The sequence below is a fragment of the Drosophila gunungcola genome, unplaced genomic scaffold (genome assembly GCF_025200985.1).
Source record: "Drosophila gunungcola strain Sukarami unplaced genomic scaffold, Dgunungcola_SK_2 000060F, whole genome shotgun sequence".
NCBI classification, from domain to species: domain Eukaryota; kingdom Metazoa; phylum Arthropoda; class Insecta; order Diptera; family Drosophilidae; genus Drosophila; species Drosophila gunungcola.
Window position 1 is genome coordinate 360952 of NW_026453223.1, and position 14281 is coordinate 375232.

General features: G+C 44.4%; 2 protein-coding genes across 4 annotated transcripts; one reads left to right on the forward strand and one right to left on the reverse strand.

Moving 5' to 3' along the window:
- Nucleotides 1-394: 394 nt before the first annotated feature.
- LOC128264234 (REST corepressor) lies at nucleotides 395-8467 on the reverse strand. Of its 3 annotated transcripts, XM_052999625.1 has the most exons (11): nucleotides 7897-8467; nucleotides 7262-7568; nucleotides 7132-7179; nucleotides 6927-7061; nucleotides 6640-6854; nucleotides 6396-6569; nucleotides 3542-4074; nucleotides 3117-3330; nucleotides 2379-2567; nucleotides 1518-2315; nucleotides 395-1457 (listed from the first exon to the last, which is right to left on the reverse strand). In XM_052999625.1, exons 2-11 carry the CDS (start codon nucleotides 7479-7481, stop codon nucleotides 1377-1379), a joined length of 2607 nt encoding a protein of 868 aa, XP_052855585.1. In that variant the 5' UTR covers nucleotides 7482-7568; nucleotides 7897-8467; the 3' UTR covers nucleotides 395-1376. The 3 variants fall into 3 exon arrangements, with proteins under 3 accessions (XP_052855585.1, XP_052855586.1, XP_052855587.1); XM_052999626.1 differs by lacking the exons at nucleotides 3117-3330; nucleotides 3542-4074 and having other exon boundaries at nucleotides 7897-8464; XM_052999627.1 differs by lacking the exons at nucleotides 395-1457; nucleotides 1518-2315; nucleotides 2379-2567; nucleotides 3117-3330; nucleotides 3542-4074 and adding an exon at nucleotides 5090-5711 and having other exon boundaries at nucleotides 7897-8462.
- Nucleotides 8468-8727: 260 nt separating this feature from the next.
- On the forward strand, nucleotides 8728-12645 carry LOC128264239 (probable isocitrate dehydrogenase [NAD] subunit alpha, mitochondrial). Its single transcript, XM_052999644.1, has 4 exons — nucleotides 8728-8881; nucleotides 9804-9971; nucleotides 10858-11252; nucleotides 11341-12645. The coding sequence occupies exons 1-4, from the start codon at nucleotides 8855-8857 to the stop codon at nucleotides 11813-11815; spliced, it is 1065 nt and encodes a 354-aa protein (XP_052855604.1). The 5' UTR covers nucleotides 8728-8854; the 3' UTR covers nucleotides 11816-12645.
- The last annotated feature ends 1636 nt before the right edge of the window (nucleotides 12646-14281 follow it).

Below are 14281 nucleotides of genomic sequence, written 5' to 3' on the forward strand. Positions count from 1 at the left end.
AAGATGAACAAAGTCATAAGATTAGTCTACTTCAATTGAGAGCAATATTTATAAAGGTTTTTTGTTAACTCGTTTCCACTTAGATTTCGTCCAAGAGGTTATATCTTTTTGCGTCTCGATGAATAGCAAAATAAGAAGAGTTAACTCTGTGAAAAAATAAGATACATCTGTTTTTAATTTTTAGAATAATCATTACACTGTTGCTGCTAATTAGTTGTCAATAGTTGTATAAGCCTGGATTAGATATTGATATTGATTTCAAGGGTAAAATAATATCAATACAAGACTTTTATGATTTTTTTATTTAATAAATTGATTTACCAAACGCCCCAAAAAAAGATGCATGTTATCCGAAAGCAAAGATAATCACCCAAGACTGAACGAAAACAAATGATTTGTGAATTATATTTATGTTTATTGTTAACAACTCATTAGAAACAGGCTTTTGCCAAGCTGAATCCGATCCGAGATGTTCAAACTTCTTATTCAGACCACTTTTACTAAGAACAGAGAAATCGAGTTTCGTAGGCCAGTAGATACTTAAGATCCTAGGATTTAGTAAGATAGACGTAACCTGACACATTTTTCGTAGTATTACATATTTAATGGTTTTACTTGAACGAATAGCGCTGCTTGTATACAATTGTTGCCAAGTGTATTCAGTTACATAATAATTAGCCTAACAGAAACTTGTTGCTGAATATGAATTTTCCTTTGCGTTCCACCAACGTTTCCTGTGCCTCAGCTCCGATCAAATTTACGACGACGACTTTGCCTACAAGCCTAGCCCAAGTACTTTGTTTTAAATGCTAAATTATTTCACGATGAAAAAAAAAGACAGTTAAGTTAATAATTTACACGCGTATAACTCATTTTTCTTAGAATTAACGTAATATTACATACATGATCTGCACCAACGCTCCGCTTTTTCTACTGCTGTGTGCACTACTCATTAGTTTTGTGTGGTCTTAGGAAAGTATCTTACCCGTTAAACCCATTTAAAATCATCTCTGATACATATACAATTTGTTGTAAAATATACATGTATCTTTCCTTTCCTTCTCATTTACCGAGCATCATACTCAAAGATTACGTGCATATGTTGAAAGAAATTATGCATGTACGATCCTCGCATGTAAAATCGATTTAGTGTTGCGTCCAAAATTTTATAGACAAATAATAAAAAGGAATACGGCTAACAACCTGGCGGCAGGCTGCAAAACCTCTGGACGTGTATTCCCAGCTGGTGGCGTACACATCTCCTGGTCGCCGTCCTACATCAAGCTATGTTATGTACCGGTAGGTATGGTGGTATATTTATTTATGCGTGTATATATATCGCGAGTGAACACGTCTCCCGGCGCCGCAGGGTCTCCTCACTTGCCCATGAACTCTACGCCGCCGCCGCTGGTGCCGCTCACTGCGACTTTCTTGGCTGCTGGCTGCTCGGCGATAGCCTGTAAATGGTACGTAATGGAGTTAATGGGGCTATAAGGTAGAAGGTAGAGTGCACCCACCAATACGGAGCTATCCCGCTTTCTTGTGGGATTGGCAGCCGTGCCAGCACCCGCAGCCACAGTTCCGGATGCGACAACCCCGCTGATCGCCGGATTGGACTTCAGCTCTTCGCTGCTGGCTTGAGATTTGGGTGCGGGTGCAGAAGCCGAAGCAGAAGCAGAACTTGCGCTGGACAATGCGGATGAACCGGTGGCTCCGGCCGGTCCACTGGTTACCACATCGCTGCTGGAGTTAGTGGCTGTGTCGGACTCGTCGGTAATGGTGATTGTAGCACTGCCACCGGTGGGCTTGTTGCTGCCAGCGGTGCCAGGAGTCACATTGCTGGGTGGTGTGCCTGTGCTGGAGCTCACGCTGGATGGCACGGCGAGCGTGTCATCTGCTGCCTCGCCAGCACCACCCGCCGCCAGCTCTGGCTTTTTGGTGTTGGACGAGTCCTCCTTTTTGGACGGCGACTCCTGGTTGGGCTCTACGCCGTTGTTGCTGGTCTCGGTGGACTGCTTCCTGGCTGCCGTCGCAATCGTCGCTGATGCCGAATCGACTGCACCGGGTGCTGCTGATGGAGCTGCTGCTGCTGCGGTTGCTGCTGTTGGTGTTGATGTTCCTACAGCTGTTGCTGCGGATGCTGCTGATGCTGCTGCATCAACGGCTGGCTCGTTTTGGTCCTCCGCTCCGGACTCCTCGGACTTGCCAGCCTCGTACTCCTTTACGATCTGATCGAGATTGTAGCGTCGCCGATTGTTCAAGTAGAAGGTTCGCACATGCGCCTCCGTCTTGGTGGTCACCAGCTTGGCAATCATCTGCAAACCGAGTGGAAATTAGTATACATTCTGCGTGTGATTTCGGGCAATGGCAATACTTACAGGAAAGTTCTTTCCGTATTCGCGGAGCGCCAGAAGAGCCACTTGAATCTCGTCCGGTGACCATCGGGCGGAAATGCGTGGCTGGGCAGTTTCGGTGTTGGCTGTCGCCGGTTTTGATACCACATCCTCCAAGTTGATGGAGTCGCACTCCTTGTCCAGCTGCTCCATCATCTGCCTATTCTTCTGTATCTGAAATGGGTCAGGGTGCAGGGGGCATTCAATTGAAAGTTGTCAGTGGGTTCCAGCTCGTACGATCGGGTCTTATGTGTTGTGGGTGTGAGTGAGTGCGTGTGATGGGTGATATCGTGCAGGGAATGAGTTCTGTGATGCCCTTGCTCGCCAGAGTTGAAGTTTAACACTAAACTATCGTCATTGAAGGGGCCCTAAACTAAATTATTTCGTTTGGTCTTGTTTCTAGTCAGTTTAATTTTTTAAGAACTGATCAAACTTTCCTAAATCGAACAAACCGGATTAACAAGCCACATTAGCGATTATATTGATACTATGCTGGTTTTATATGCTGCCTCCCAAGGAGAGTACATGTTTTTTCATGGCCAAACTGTCTTTGTGACTTTGACTTTTTCACTAGAACGCTAGCATTGCATTGAAATATTTTCCCTTAGAAGTCTATTAAGCTCCCTGGGTTGGAAAGCAACTCCCCAAACAACTCCTAAGGCACCAATTATCGCACAAGGGCAAGAGATTCAAGGGATTCCGGACCGGTAACGTGTGTCTTACTTCGGCCATGAGTGCTGTTATTTTCCGATCCCGTTCCGCCAGATAGACACTGGGATTCTTGCAGCTCGCGAGGGCTGTCAGATCGTCATGGTTGATGTACATGCCCTTGGGCGGTTTGCGTTTGGAGCGATCGGCGTTCGCGGCGCAGTTATGGGTGGATCGTCGGGGAGCATTGCTCTCCGGCCCGGAAATGGGTCGCCGGTTGCCCGTGCGCCTTATTGTGCGTGTGTGTGATTGGAAACGGGGACGGGCCGGGACGGTACGGTTCGGATCGGAACGACAAAAGTCAAGTGAATGCAACATTTTCGAGTATTTTTCGGGGGGAAGGCGAGAGAGGGAGGGAGGGAGGAAAGAGAGATAGAAAACTTGGCATTAGCTTGATGTCTTGGAGAATTTCCGGCAGCAAGTAGTAGTAGTAGTAGTACCTCCAGTGGGTGTGACAACTCTTGCACATGCGCCCGAGCGGTGAGTCGTGCAGCACGTGGCACACCACGTTGCATATCTTGCAAAAACCGCCCACAACCACTCGTCGCAGCAGGCTGGGATCGCCACCAATCTCGCCGTTGTTGTTGTTGTTGCTGCCACCATTGGTGGCACCATCGGCAGACGAGAGGCCAAATCCCAGCACCTCGTCGCCCTGGCCATTATTATTTGCCGCAAAGATGCCTAATTGCTCGGGATCCAGATCGTTGTTGCTGGTGTTGCTGCTGTTGCTTCCGCCTTGGTTGCTCCCTTGGTTGTTTTCATCCCCGTTGTTGTTGTTGTTGTTGATGTTGCTACTATGGTTGTTGTTGTTGTTGTTGTTGATGTTGCTACTATGGTTGTTGTTGTTGTTGCTGTTGATGGTGTTGGCAGTTGTTGTGTTTACGGAAGAGGTGGTAGAGGTGGTGTTGTTGGTTGTTGAGGTCGTGGTGGTGGCGTCGGTAATAGATGTGGTGCTATTGTTGCTATGCCCCTTCTGTCAAGCCAGGATTTCATCCGCAAATGGATTCAAAGTGGCAAGTTGCAGCAACAATCGTAAAGAATTCAATTCAATTTTTGCGAATAAGCACCGACCAACGTATATGATTTTTCGATTCGATTCGATTCAATTCGGTTCAGGTTTTTTTTTTGCATTTTGTTTGGGTTTGATTGGTTATTATTGGTTTGGTTTCGTATTCGGACAGTTTCAGGTCGGGTTGGTTATTTGTTTAATGGTGTTTTTTTTGATTGTTGGATTGGATTTTTGTACAGTAAATGCAAAGAGAAGAGAAAAAACGTATTTGGTTGTTGCTTTAGTTCAGTTGGTAACACTTAACAAGTACAAGATTGTATTTGGGTTGTTTGTTGGTTGTTGCTCTCCTGGTTGCTTTCTTGTCAACTGAATTTTAAAAACGATGTTTTCGCTAGTACGTTACGATATTGCCACTCTCCCAACACCCGAACCCAAGTCCAAAATCTCAAGCCCTGCCCAACCAAACCCGATCCATCCCGAAATGCCAATATAAAAAAAAAATTGTTTGGAAGTGCGACCAAGGCCCAAGGCTCCTAAACAAGCATCAGTATATAGAACTCTCCTTCTCTTATGGATGTTTTATTTTTGGTTGAGGGCTATTTGACACTTAATAGTAACATAAATAATCCACCCTGGACAAATACGACTGAATTCAGTATCGAAAGACGACCGAAGTGGATAAGTGGATCTTGTAGCTAAGTTCGAGTAGGGAGTACGGCGTTCAAAGAGATCAGATATCTGATAAAGAGGTGCCATACATGTGTATATATTATGATAGATATAGAGACGTATTATGTGAGGTAGGAGCTGGGAATTGTGTGGGTTCGTGTTTTTGGATGAGGATGCGGGGCATGATTGTGTGGAACTGTGTATGTGCTTGCATATGAATATCGACAACGATTGGGGATTTGTCGAACAAAAACTCAGTTGAAAACGGAGAAGCGAAACGAATCTCTAATGAATAAGAAACACATGTAAATTGTTTTTTTTTTTTTTTTTAATCTTTTGGCAAACAAGATATGCATTTATTGGGATTAGCATTAGGTGTGGTGATCCATCAGGATTATCGTCAGTGGTTGGGTGAGTTGGGAAAAGAAACGAATTTCTTCTTTTCTCTTATTCGCTCACTGTATACAAATATCAATAATTCTACATAATTTTTTGCTTTTTGCTTTGTTTACTTTAATATTTAAATCAATCTCTTTATATAAATTACTATTTTACGTATAATAATTTACCATGCTATATTTATAATTATTTAAAAAAATATATTAAGATGTATATACTATTTATATAGGTGTAAACTGTAAAGTATATGAACAAAGAACAAATCGTTTTGTTGCTTTGCCTTAGTCTAGTGTCAACCTGATTTGCTGATTTGGCGCGGTAAAAAAAACATCTTAAGCAAATCAATCAAATCACGTTAACTTCGCGGAATACAAAATCTCAAGTGTGTGTGGTGCAATCTCTGGGTACGAACGAAAATGTATCATTACAGTGTGTAAGTCTTATAGATGCTGGTCAATTATTGTTTTTGGTATTCGTTTTTGTGTGGGTATTGATTTAAAATTTTATGAGATGTATGCAGGCACGGCGATTATCTGAAAAATAACGAACCAGACTTTGAAACGACACAAATCGCTGGCTGAAAATGGATAGGATCCCTAAGGGTACAGTCAGTCCAAGCTACAAACTTTTTGGCAAGTCGGGGGGAAAGGATTCTTATAGATTATTATAACCGATATATGTAGTGATACCTCGGCTTTCTTGAGGCGTATTGGATTAATAGCGCACGGTCACTAATTAAGATATTTAGCTAAGTTCGAAACGTTTGAATATCAATGAAAGGCTGCTTGCAGTAAGGATTTTCAGTTGCACTTTGCGCTTATTTCAATTTTCCGCGCTTTGAAACACTCAGAAATTAAACGTTAACAGTTAATGAAAATTCAAATGAAAATATGTATAAATTGAAATATTCTAAAAGTTGCGACAACAAAAAAAAACAAAGTTTAGTTGTTTTGGCCTAGATCTACATCCTGCCTCTTAACAAACTAGCTTTTCAGCAGTGAACAATTTCATTGTAAAGCAATTCCATGAGCTTAAAACTGCCTAGACCTCCATTTGGATGTAGGGTTTATGGTTCATGTTTTCGAAGCGATTGTATGTTGATGAGTGAAGTGTATTGTGTGTGAGTGTATGTGTGAGTGTATGTGTAAGTGTATGTGTGCGGGGAACGGGGAAGGATCTGTTGGCTTTTCGCTTAGCTAGTTCTAACTGATAATTACCTTGTCATCGTTATCAGACTCCTCATTGCTGCCCACCTCGCTGCCGTTCTCGGATCCATCCTTGACCACCGCCTTGATTGTCTTTTCCTGCCGATCCATGGCGCTGCTGCGATGGCGCGTCTTCTTCCACGAGTAGTAATACTTGACCAAACTGGCAATGGATTTGTCTGGCAGCTGTGAGTGGACAGAGCAGAGGCAGAGTTAGTTGGTGCCGAGGAGAGCCCGGGTTTGTTTATCCACTCACCATCTGGCGTATCCGGTGGAAGCTCTTCCCGTGAAACTGGAAGGCCTGCTCGAACAGCACCTTGTCCTCGATGGTCCACTCGTCCGGGAAGGGCGTGAAGTTGGCCAGGTCCATTACGGCCCGCTCCAGGTCGTGTTTGTGCCAGAAGAGCATGCCCAAGGCCTGCTCACCGTTGTAGCCGTACTTCTCCTTGGCCACCGAGATGTACTCCTCGACTGCAAGGACACAAGAAGGGCGTTAGTGGTAGCTGCACCTGGATTGGCCTGACCCAGGGAGGGGAAACTTACGTTTCAGATCCGGGATCTCCTTTGTGGGCGACCAGACGAGAAGGGCGCGTTCGTTCATCTGTTCCGGGCGTCGCTCCACCTCCGGCACGAGTGGCGGGCACACCGCCTGGTAGTCGCGTCCCACGCGGATTTTCTCTGTGGGATGGACGTTCTTTATATAGACTCTTGATAAAATTGGAAGGGCAATCCCAATCCCGGAACTCACCTTCGTACTCCGACTGTTTGGCCTTGCTCTTGCCGTTCCGCTTGGTGGCTGCAAAAAAAGGAGGGGGTGGATAATTGTAAAAGGGCTTGGCTTGCATTGGCTTGGGCATCAAAGTGATAGGGCCACTTACAGTTGTCGTCATCAGAGCTCTCCGGCGTGCCCGCACCCGGGACGGCTGTGGTGGTCTTCTCGTTAGCGTTTCCAGAGTTGCCGCCGCCGCCACTGCCCACCAGGCTGGTGCTGTTGGTGCCCACGCCGCCGGGGGTGTGGGTGTGGGTGTTGGGACTGGGACCGCGAGACCGACGCCCGTTCCGCACCACGTCCGTGGTGTTGCGCTCGGCCAACACCATCTTGTCCCGGATGAGCTGGGCGCGCTTGTTTTGCTTCTCCAGGGTGCTAGCTGTGGCCAAACGGTTGCGAACGCGAGCACTGCCGAGCTAAAATGAGATATCGGTAGGTTACGACTGATCTGAATCTGATCTGGATTTCTTTCAATCTCCGGCTGAAAAATCCAGCAAATAGAAACTCTTTAGCGCGTTCGACGAGAGTGTGCGCCTGGCGAGTGTCACTTTTCACATAACGACCGCAGCCGTGCGCTGTCAAACAGATACACATACACATACGCGTACAGACGTTTGTGTGGGCGTGTGCGTGAGTCTGTGTGTGCGACGCGTGTGTAGGTAAGGGCCAAGCCAGCTGAGTTTGGATATGAACTCCAGGATTTGGAATCTCCAATGGAATCGGGGGGAAAAGGACGCTGCTCACCTGGTACTCCGGTGCCCCAGAAGGACACAACCGAAAACGCTGCCACACGGAGTTCACCACTGGGCTGCTTTCGCCCGCTTACGTAGTTTGGCCTGCCGGACAGGGGACAGGGGACACGGGAAACTGAAAACCAAACGGTGGACAGCGCGCCAGTAGTCGTTGGATATATTTGCCCGACACTCTAACCAAGGACCGCGCCGAAGGGCAGAAACACGGGGTTGTTGCGCGCAGGTAACTGAAACCCAAAATGAAACGCGAAAAAAAAAACTCGCTCGCGTACCGATTCTCTGGTCGTCCGAGCACAGCGCACTTTGTCGCCGACGACCGCAGTGCAGCTTTGTCTGTCGGTTGATCAGATTTTTCTGTGTCCCTGGCGTCTTGGCGCCGATCCTTTTAATTACCGCGTTTAACCCTTCAATTCGCGACCGAAAACACTCCGTTGGCCCCTAATAAATGCACAACAGAAGTAGTTTTACGAAAAGATACTGCTGAAAATTGAGCGAATGCTCAAAGTTAATTTAAACTGGCTGTAGCAGCCACGGTTGCAAGGGATACAACTGAAGCTATCGATTGTGCCGCTTCGATATATCGATTGCGTGACGCCAGTGATGCCAGCCCGCAGGCTGTACTGGAATCGGACCTCTCGCCGCTATCGCCCATCGATACCAGTCGCTAGGAACTGATTTTAATACGATTTTCACACTTTTCCAAGTGTCTGGGCCCAACTGCAGCCGGTGTGAACACCCAGATGTGCTCGACTGCAAAGTGGAGTAGTTTTTTGCAATTCCACCCCCACTAATGCGCCGGCGGGGTGGCAATCCTGCTGCCCCCGCCGCCTATCGACCGATAAACCGCAGATTCGCCAGTTTTCCGCAAGGTGGCGACTACGGCGGGCGCAGACTAAAAGACTTTTTTCTATATACGCCAGGAAACCAGTGCAAAAGACCCAGGCAACACAATGGCTGCTAGATTCATACAGAAAATTGTAAGACCCGTGTAGACTTAAGCGCCTCTAACCCGAATCCGCCTTCCTCCGCGCCGCGTCAACCCCTTTCGCCCCCGTTCGAATCCCCAATCCGCAGGACAGCAGTTGATTACGTGCTGGCTGAAAAGTACTGGCCAACTACAACTAACATTGCGATTTTGTTTCTCGTCCGAACTCGGTCCTTTGCAACGACACCCTACTCTACCCTGCTCCTGCTCCATCGATAATCAATCAACCAATCTACAAATCTACAATCCACCGACAACAACACATTACGCAAAACACTCGCAGCTTAATCAACTGGGTTTGATTGCTGCGCGTGATGCTCCGTCGGCGACTGCGACGCCAGCAGCGGCGGCTGTCCAGGTTGGTTCCCCATTGGCAGCTCAGCGGACTCATCCCGATGGTGGGCTCCGGGTGAACGAGCAGCCTCCGTCCGTCCAGGACATCAGCTGTCCGTCCGGTCCGGCGAAAACGAGGACATAACAGAACGGCACAGCACAGCGCAGCATTCCCTTTACATAACACTCTCCCTCTCGCTTCCTCGTTGCGTGGCCGTTATCGATAAACGCTGGTGATGGGAGCGGGGTGTAACGGAACACCCCACCCCCTTGGAAAAAGGCAGTTACCGAGATTGAATTCAGATTTCTGTTCTTTGCCTTATCAACTTATGAACGCCGTGGGAATTATTTATGCACTCTAACCTCAACATGGCTAGATGTTTGGCGCGGGGGGCTGCAGCGACCGCTGAGATTGTTGTTTTGGCATGGCCACTTATGTAATCCATCTAGATGCTGCCTATCTATGTGGGCCTGTTACTGTTAGTTTTTGTTTCATTTTCATCCCGATTGGTGGAATCTCACCCTCACTACCCACATGCGCTAACCTACTGACATCGCTCTCTGTTTTGCACTGCTTGCAGGTCAACGCGGCTCCCGCCGCCAGCCGGTCCTACTCCTCCGGAACCCAGAAGGTCACCCTGATCCCCGGCGATGGCATCGGACCCGAGATCTCCGCTGCCGTCCAGAAGATCTTCACCGCTGCCAACGTGCCCATCGAGTGGGAGGCCGTGGATGTAACCCCCGTTCGGGTGAGTGTGGTGGTGGTGTCGTAACCTCGGGAGTCCCGCTAAGTTCAAATCGAAACGTCCAAAGAAGTTTCCATGTGAATGGCCTTTTGGCAACAGGTGGCAACTGCTACTGCTCAAGGGCGCAAAATTTGAAATGTCTTGCATTTAACAATATTTAAAAATGCACAACGCAAGCACAATAGGTGTATAATTAATACTACTAGATCTAAATAGTTTTTTTGAAACACTTATCTCGAAACCAGTACACAAAACTTTTTATTTGTTTATACTTTTTGCGATAACAATGACTAACATTCCATTTTACCTGTGTATTGTATATAATACATACATATAGAGATCAAAATTTGAAATGCCATTAGCTTGCACCTCAGCATTTTTAAAATGTATATTTATATTTTTGTTAGTTGCTACAATAGGCGTATTGAAAATGATCCGTTAATGATATCGTTAAGATATTATTATTATTATTTGTTTATACCTTTTGCGATGATAAAGACTTCAAAATCTCGTCGTACTTAAAATATATTTTTTTTATTAATTAAAATAATAGAATAAAACGTTTTAAAACGACTAATGCGACTACTTCCTTATGCACAAATCAAATACAAAGCATAAGTTATTCACTGGCCTAATATTTCTGTAAATGAATGTAGGAAAGGATAGGATAAGGCGAATGAATCTATAGCATTTAAAATTCACAAACACAAATCATAAGCTATTGACATGCCCAAGGACAAGGAAAACAACACAAAGATTTATGTAAAATAAAAAATAGGATAGGATAGGGAAATTAATCATAATTGGAAGTTTTCGATACCACACCTGATTATAATCCCCCATTAATTGTATTATCTTTCCCATTTTTGTGGTACGAAATCGAAATCAGGGAGCCGATGGAAAGTTCGGCATCCCGCAGGCCGCCATCGACTCGGTGAACACGAATAAGATCGGCTTGAAGGGTCCCCTGATGACGCCCGTGGGCAAGGGCCACCGCTCGCTGAACTTGGCCCTGCGCAAGGAGTTCAACCTGTACGCCAACGTGCGTCCCTGCCGCAGCCTCGAGGGCTACAAGACGCTGTACGACGACGTCGACGTGGTCACCATCCGCGAGAACACCGAGGGCGAGTACTCCGGCATCGAGCACGAGATCGTCGATGGCGTCGTCCAGAGCATCAAGCTGATCACCGAGGAGGCCTCCAAGCGCGTGGCCGAGTACGCCTTCCAGTATGCGAAGAACAACAACCGCAAGAAGGTTACCGTGGTGCACAAGGCGAACATTATGTAAGTTGGTCACTGATCACTGGTCACTGGTCCCTCACCGCTGTAAGCTTTCCTGCGATTTCAACCCACTTACCTACCCGCTTTTCAGGCGCATGTCCGACGGTCTCTTCCTGCGCTGCGTCCGCGACATGGCCCAGAAGTTCCCGGAAATCCAGTTCGAGGAGAAGTACCTGGACACGGTGTGCCTGAACATGGTGCAGAACCCCGGCAAGTACGACGTGCTGGTCATGCCCAATCTGTACGGTGATATTCTGTCCGACATGTGTGCCGGTCTGGTGGGCGGCTTGGGTCTGACGCCCTCCGGCAACATGGGTCTGAACGGCGCCCTGTTCGAGTCCGTGCACGGAACCGCACCCGACATTGCCGGCAAGGACCTGGCCAATCCCACTGCCCTGCTGCTGTCGGCAGTCATGATGCTGCGCCACATGAAGCTTAACACTCACGCCGACAAAATCGAGCGGGCCGCCTTCGAAACCATCAAGGAGAGCAAGTACCTCACCGGCGATCTCGGTGGCCGTGCCAAGTGCTCCGAGTTCACAAACGAGATCTGCGCCAAGCTGTAGACGACTTTCACGAATCAACCGCATCAAGATCAAGCTGTGGCAAGGAACGCCAGCAACAACAACAACAACAACCAAGAACCGATAAACACAGAGAGCAGAGAAAACAGCCAGGATTATTGTGCAGAGGGAAGATGATGCAGATGCAGTATGAAGGACAGCAATTAAACACTCGCCCCAAACCAAAAAATATATAGCAGCAAAACAACCACACACTCACTAAACTTTGCCGAAAGTTTCTTACGTTTAACCATTTAAAATTTTAACCCTCCCGAACGAAAAACAAAAATGTTATAAAGAGAGCACTACCTAAAGTATTTTTATGTTCGAATACCTAGGTATATTATTTAATTTGCTTAGGACACAATTGCAAGCGTTAAAATTTGTTAAATTGCCAATTTTACTTGCGGTAGTAGAGTATTTTTGTCGCCATCCAGCCAAAACCCTTGAGTTATTATTGTTTATATAATTCGTATGCAAAGAGATAATCTTAATTATTTATTGATTATTAATTTTCTAATTTGTTTAGTCTTTTGAGTTAAGTGAGCTCCGTGTGCAGCGTACAGCCGACGACCCACTTATAAAAGGCAAACATTTTGTCAAATTGGAGGCAAAACGTGTGAAATAGAAGCCAGACTAGTTAAAAGTTGAGTGTAAACGGTTACAATAATTTTATTCTAAACAAAACATAAAGTAAACTTATTCAAACCAAGAGAGAAATACACAAATGCTATGAAATTGAAAGCAATTGTTATTAATAATTAAGCGAAATGTAATGCAAAATCATCATGCAATTGTTAAAACTCAATAAAGGAAACCAAACTAAACGCCGATACCAATTATTTACTTTACTGGGATTCCTCAAGGTAGACCAATTTAGTTTGTTGGCTAACCATAAAATTTAAATAATTTTAATGTTTTTGTTCACTCATAATTTGCTAATAACTAAACAATTTTTGAAATCGTAGAACGAAAAGCAGAAACATTTTTTCCATTTAATACATTTTATAAACACGAAAAAATGGTTTAAGCAATTGCTTAAAATTGATATCAAAACTATTCTACTGAGTTAGGCCAAAGGCTTCTCAATCATTCTCATTTTTAACCAGAAAGGAAGCAAATATACCCTTGCATCTATTGTAAAAACTAAATATTCCTTAAAGCATTAAATTTCGATTTATATGCGTATGTATATGTTTAAAACATTGAAGCTATGATGATTTTCAGTTAAATTATTCGATCGTTCTTATGGCGTAACTCTGAATTATTGAATCAAGAAATAAGTGAAAAAAGATCTTACATAATTTTTTTTACATTTATTTGTTGTAATATTCCGATTAATCGCATGGGAGCTATATGATATAGTCGTTCGATTTAAACCAAATTCAAGCCGTAACACAGAAAAAAAAAATTAAGAAACAGCAAATTAATTTTTTTTCGATTGTTCCTATGGAAGCAATATGCTATGGTCGTCCGATCCGGCTCGTTCCGACTTATATAGCAAGAACGTGGCACTTGCTGCCTGTGGAGAAACAGATGCGTTACAAACCTATGGAAAATATGAAATAAGCCCCAAAACTAAAAACTTTTTTTAATACATATATAAGATTCCTCTTTTTAAGTGGCAAGGCGGCAGAACACATTTGAAATCTGTAAAAGGCGCAAAAAAACACCTATTACAATTCGCAGCTCAACACTGGAACATGCTAAACATGGTAAATATCTTGTTTATACAACTCTATATCGCGTCTGCCTCGGATTTAACTAATTTGGACTATTAGAATTTTTAAAATATTCGAAAAGGTCGAAAAAAATTGGCTGAAAAACATTATGTTTTCAAGCCGACGCCATTTTTTATACCCTTGCAGAGGATTTTATAATTTCAGTCAGAAGTTTGCTACGCAGTGAAGGAGACACTTCCGACCCTATAGTGTATATATATATTCTTGATCAGCATCATTAGGCGAGTCGATCTAGCCATGTCCGTAAGCCGTCCGTTTCTACGCAAACTAGTTCCTCAGTTTTAAAGCTATCTGCATGAAACTTTCCCAAAAGTTGTCTTTCTATTGCAGGTAGTATATAAGTCGGAACGAGCCGGATCGGACGACTATAGTATATAGCTCCCATAGGAACAATCGAAAAAATAAATTTAAAAAAATTATAACTTTGCTGTTTTTTAATTTTTTTTTTAGTTTTTCGACATATAGTAATGGTTAAATATTTCAGAAACACGGTTTAAATTTCATCAAAATCGGACGACTATAACATAAAGCTCCCATGGGAACAATCGGAAAAAAATACAAAAAAAAATTATAATTTCTGTTTTCTAATTTTTGTATAGTTCTTCGACATATAGTAATGGTTAAATATTTTAGAATAACAGTTTAAATTTCATAAAAATCGGACGACTATATCGTATAGCTCCCATAAAAATAATAAAAACATATAAAATAACTATCTAATTATTGA

What these genes read in the sequence shown, in the direction of transcription:
- LOC128264239 (XM_052999644.1), top strand. Translation starts at nt 8,855, where the DNA reads ATGGCTGCTAGATTCATACAGAAAATT. An exon ending in CTAGATTCATACAGAAAATT is followed by an intron (nt 8,882 to 9,803) that starts GTAAGACCCGTG and finishes CACTGCTTGCAG; the next exon opens with GTCAACGCGGCTCCCGCCGC. An exon ending in TGGATGTAACCCCCGTTCGG is followed by an intron (nt 9,972 to 10,857) that starts GTGAGTGTGGTG and finishes AATCGAAATCAG; the next exon opens with GGAGCCGATGGAAAGTTCGG.
- LOC128264234 (XM_052999625.1), bottom strand. Translation starts at nt 7,481, where the DNA reads ATGGTGTTGGCCGAGCGCAACACCACGGACGTGGTGCGGAACGGGCGT. An exon ending in GGAGATCCCGGATCTGAAAC is followed by an intron (nt 6,855 to 6,926) that starts GTAAGTTTCCCC and finishes GTGTCCTTGCAG; the next exon opens with TCGAGGAGTACATCTCGGTG. An exon ending in AGCGGGATAGCTCCGTATTG is followed by an intron (nt 1,458 to 1,517) that starts GTGGGTGCACTC and finishes TACCATTTACAG; the next exon opens with GCTATCGCCGAGCAGCCAGC.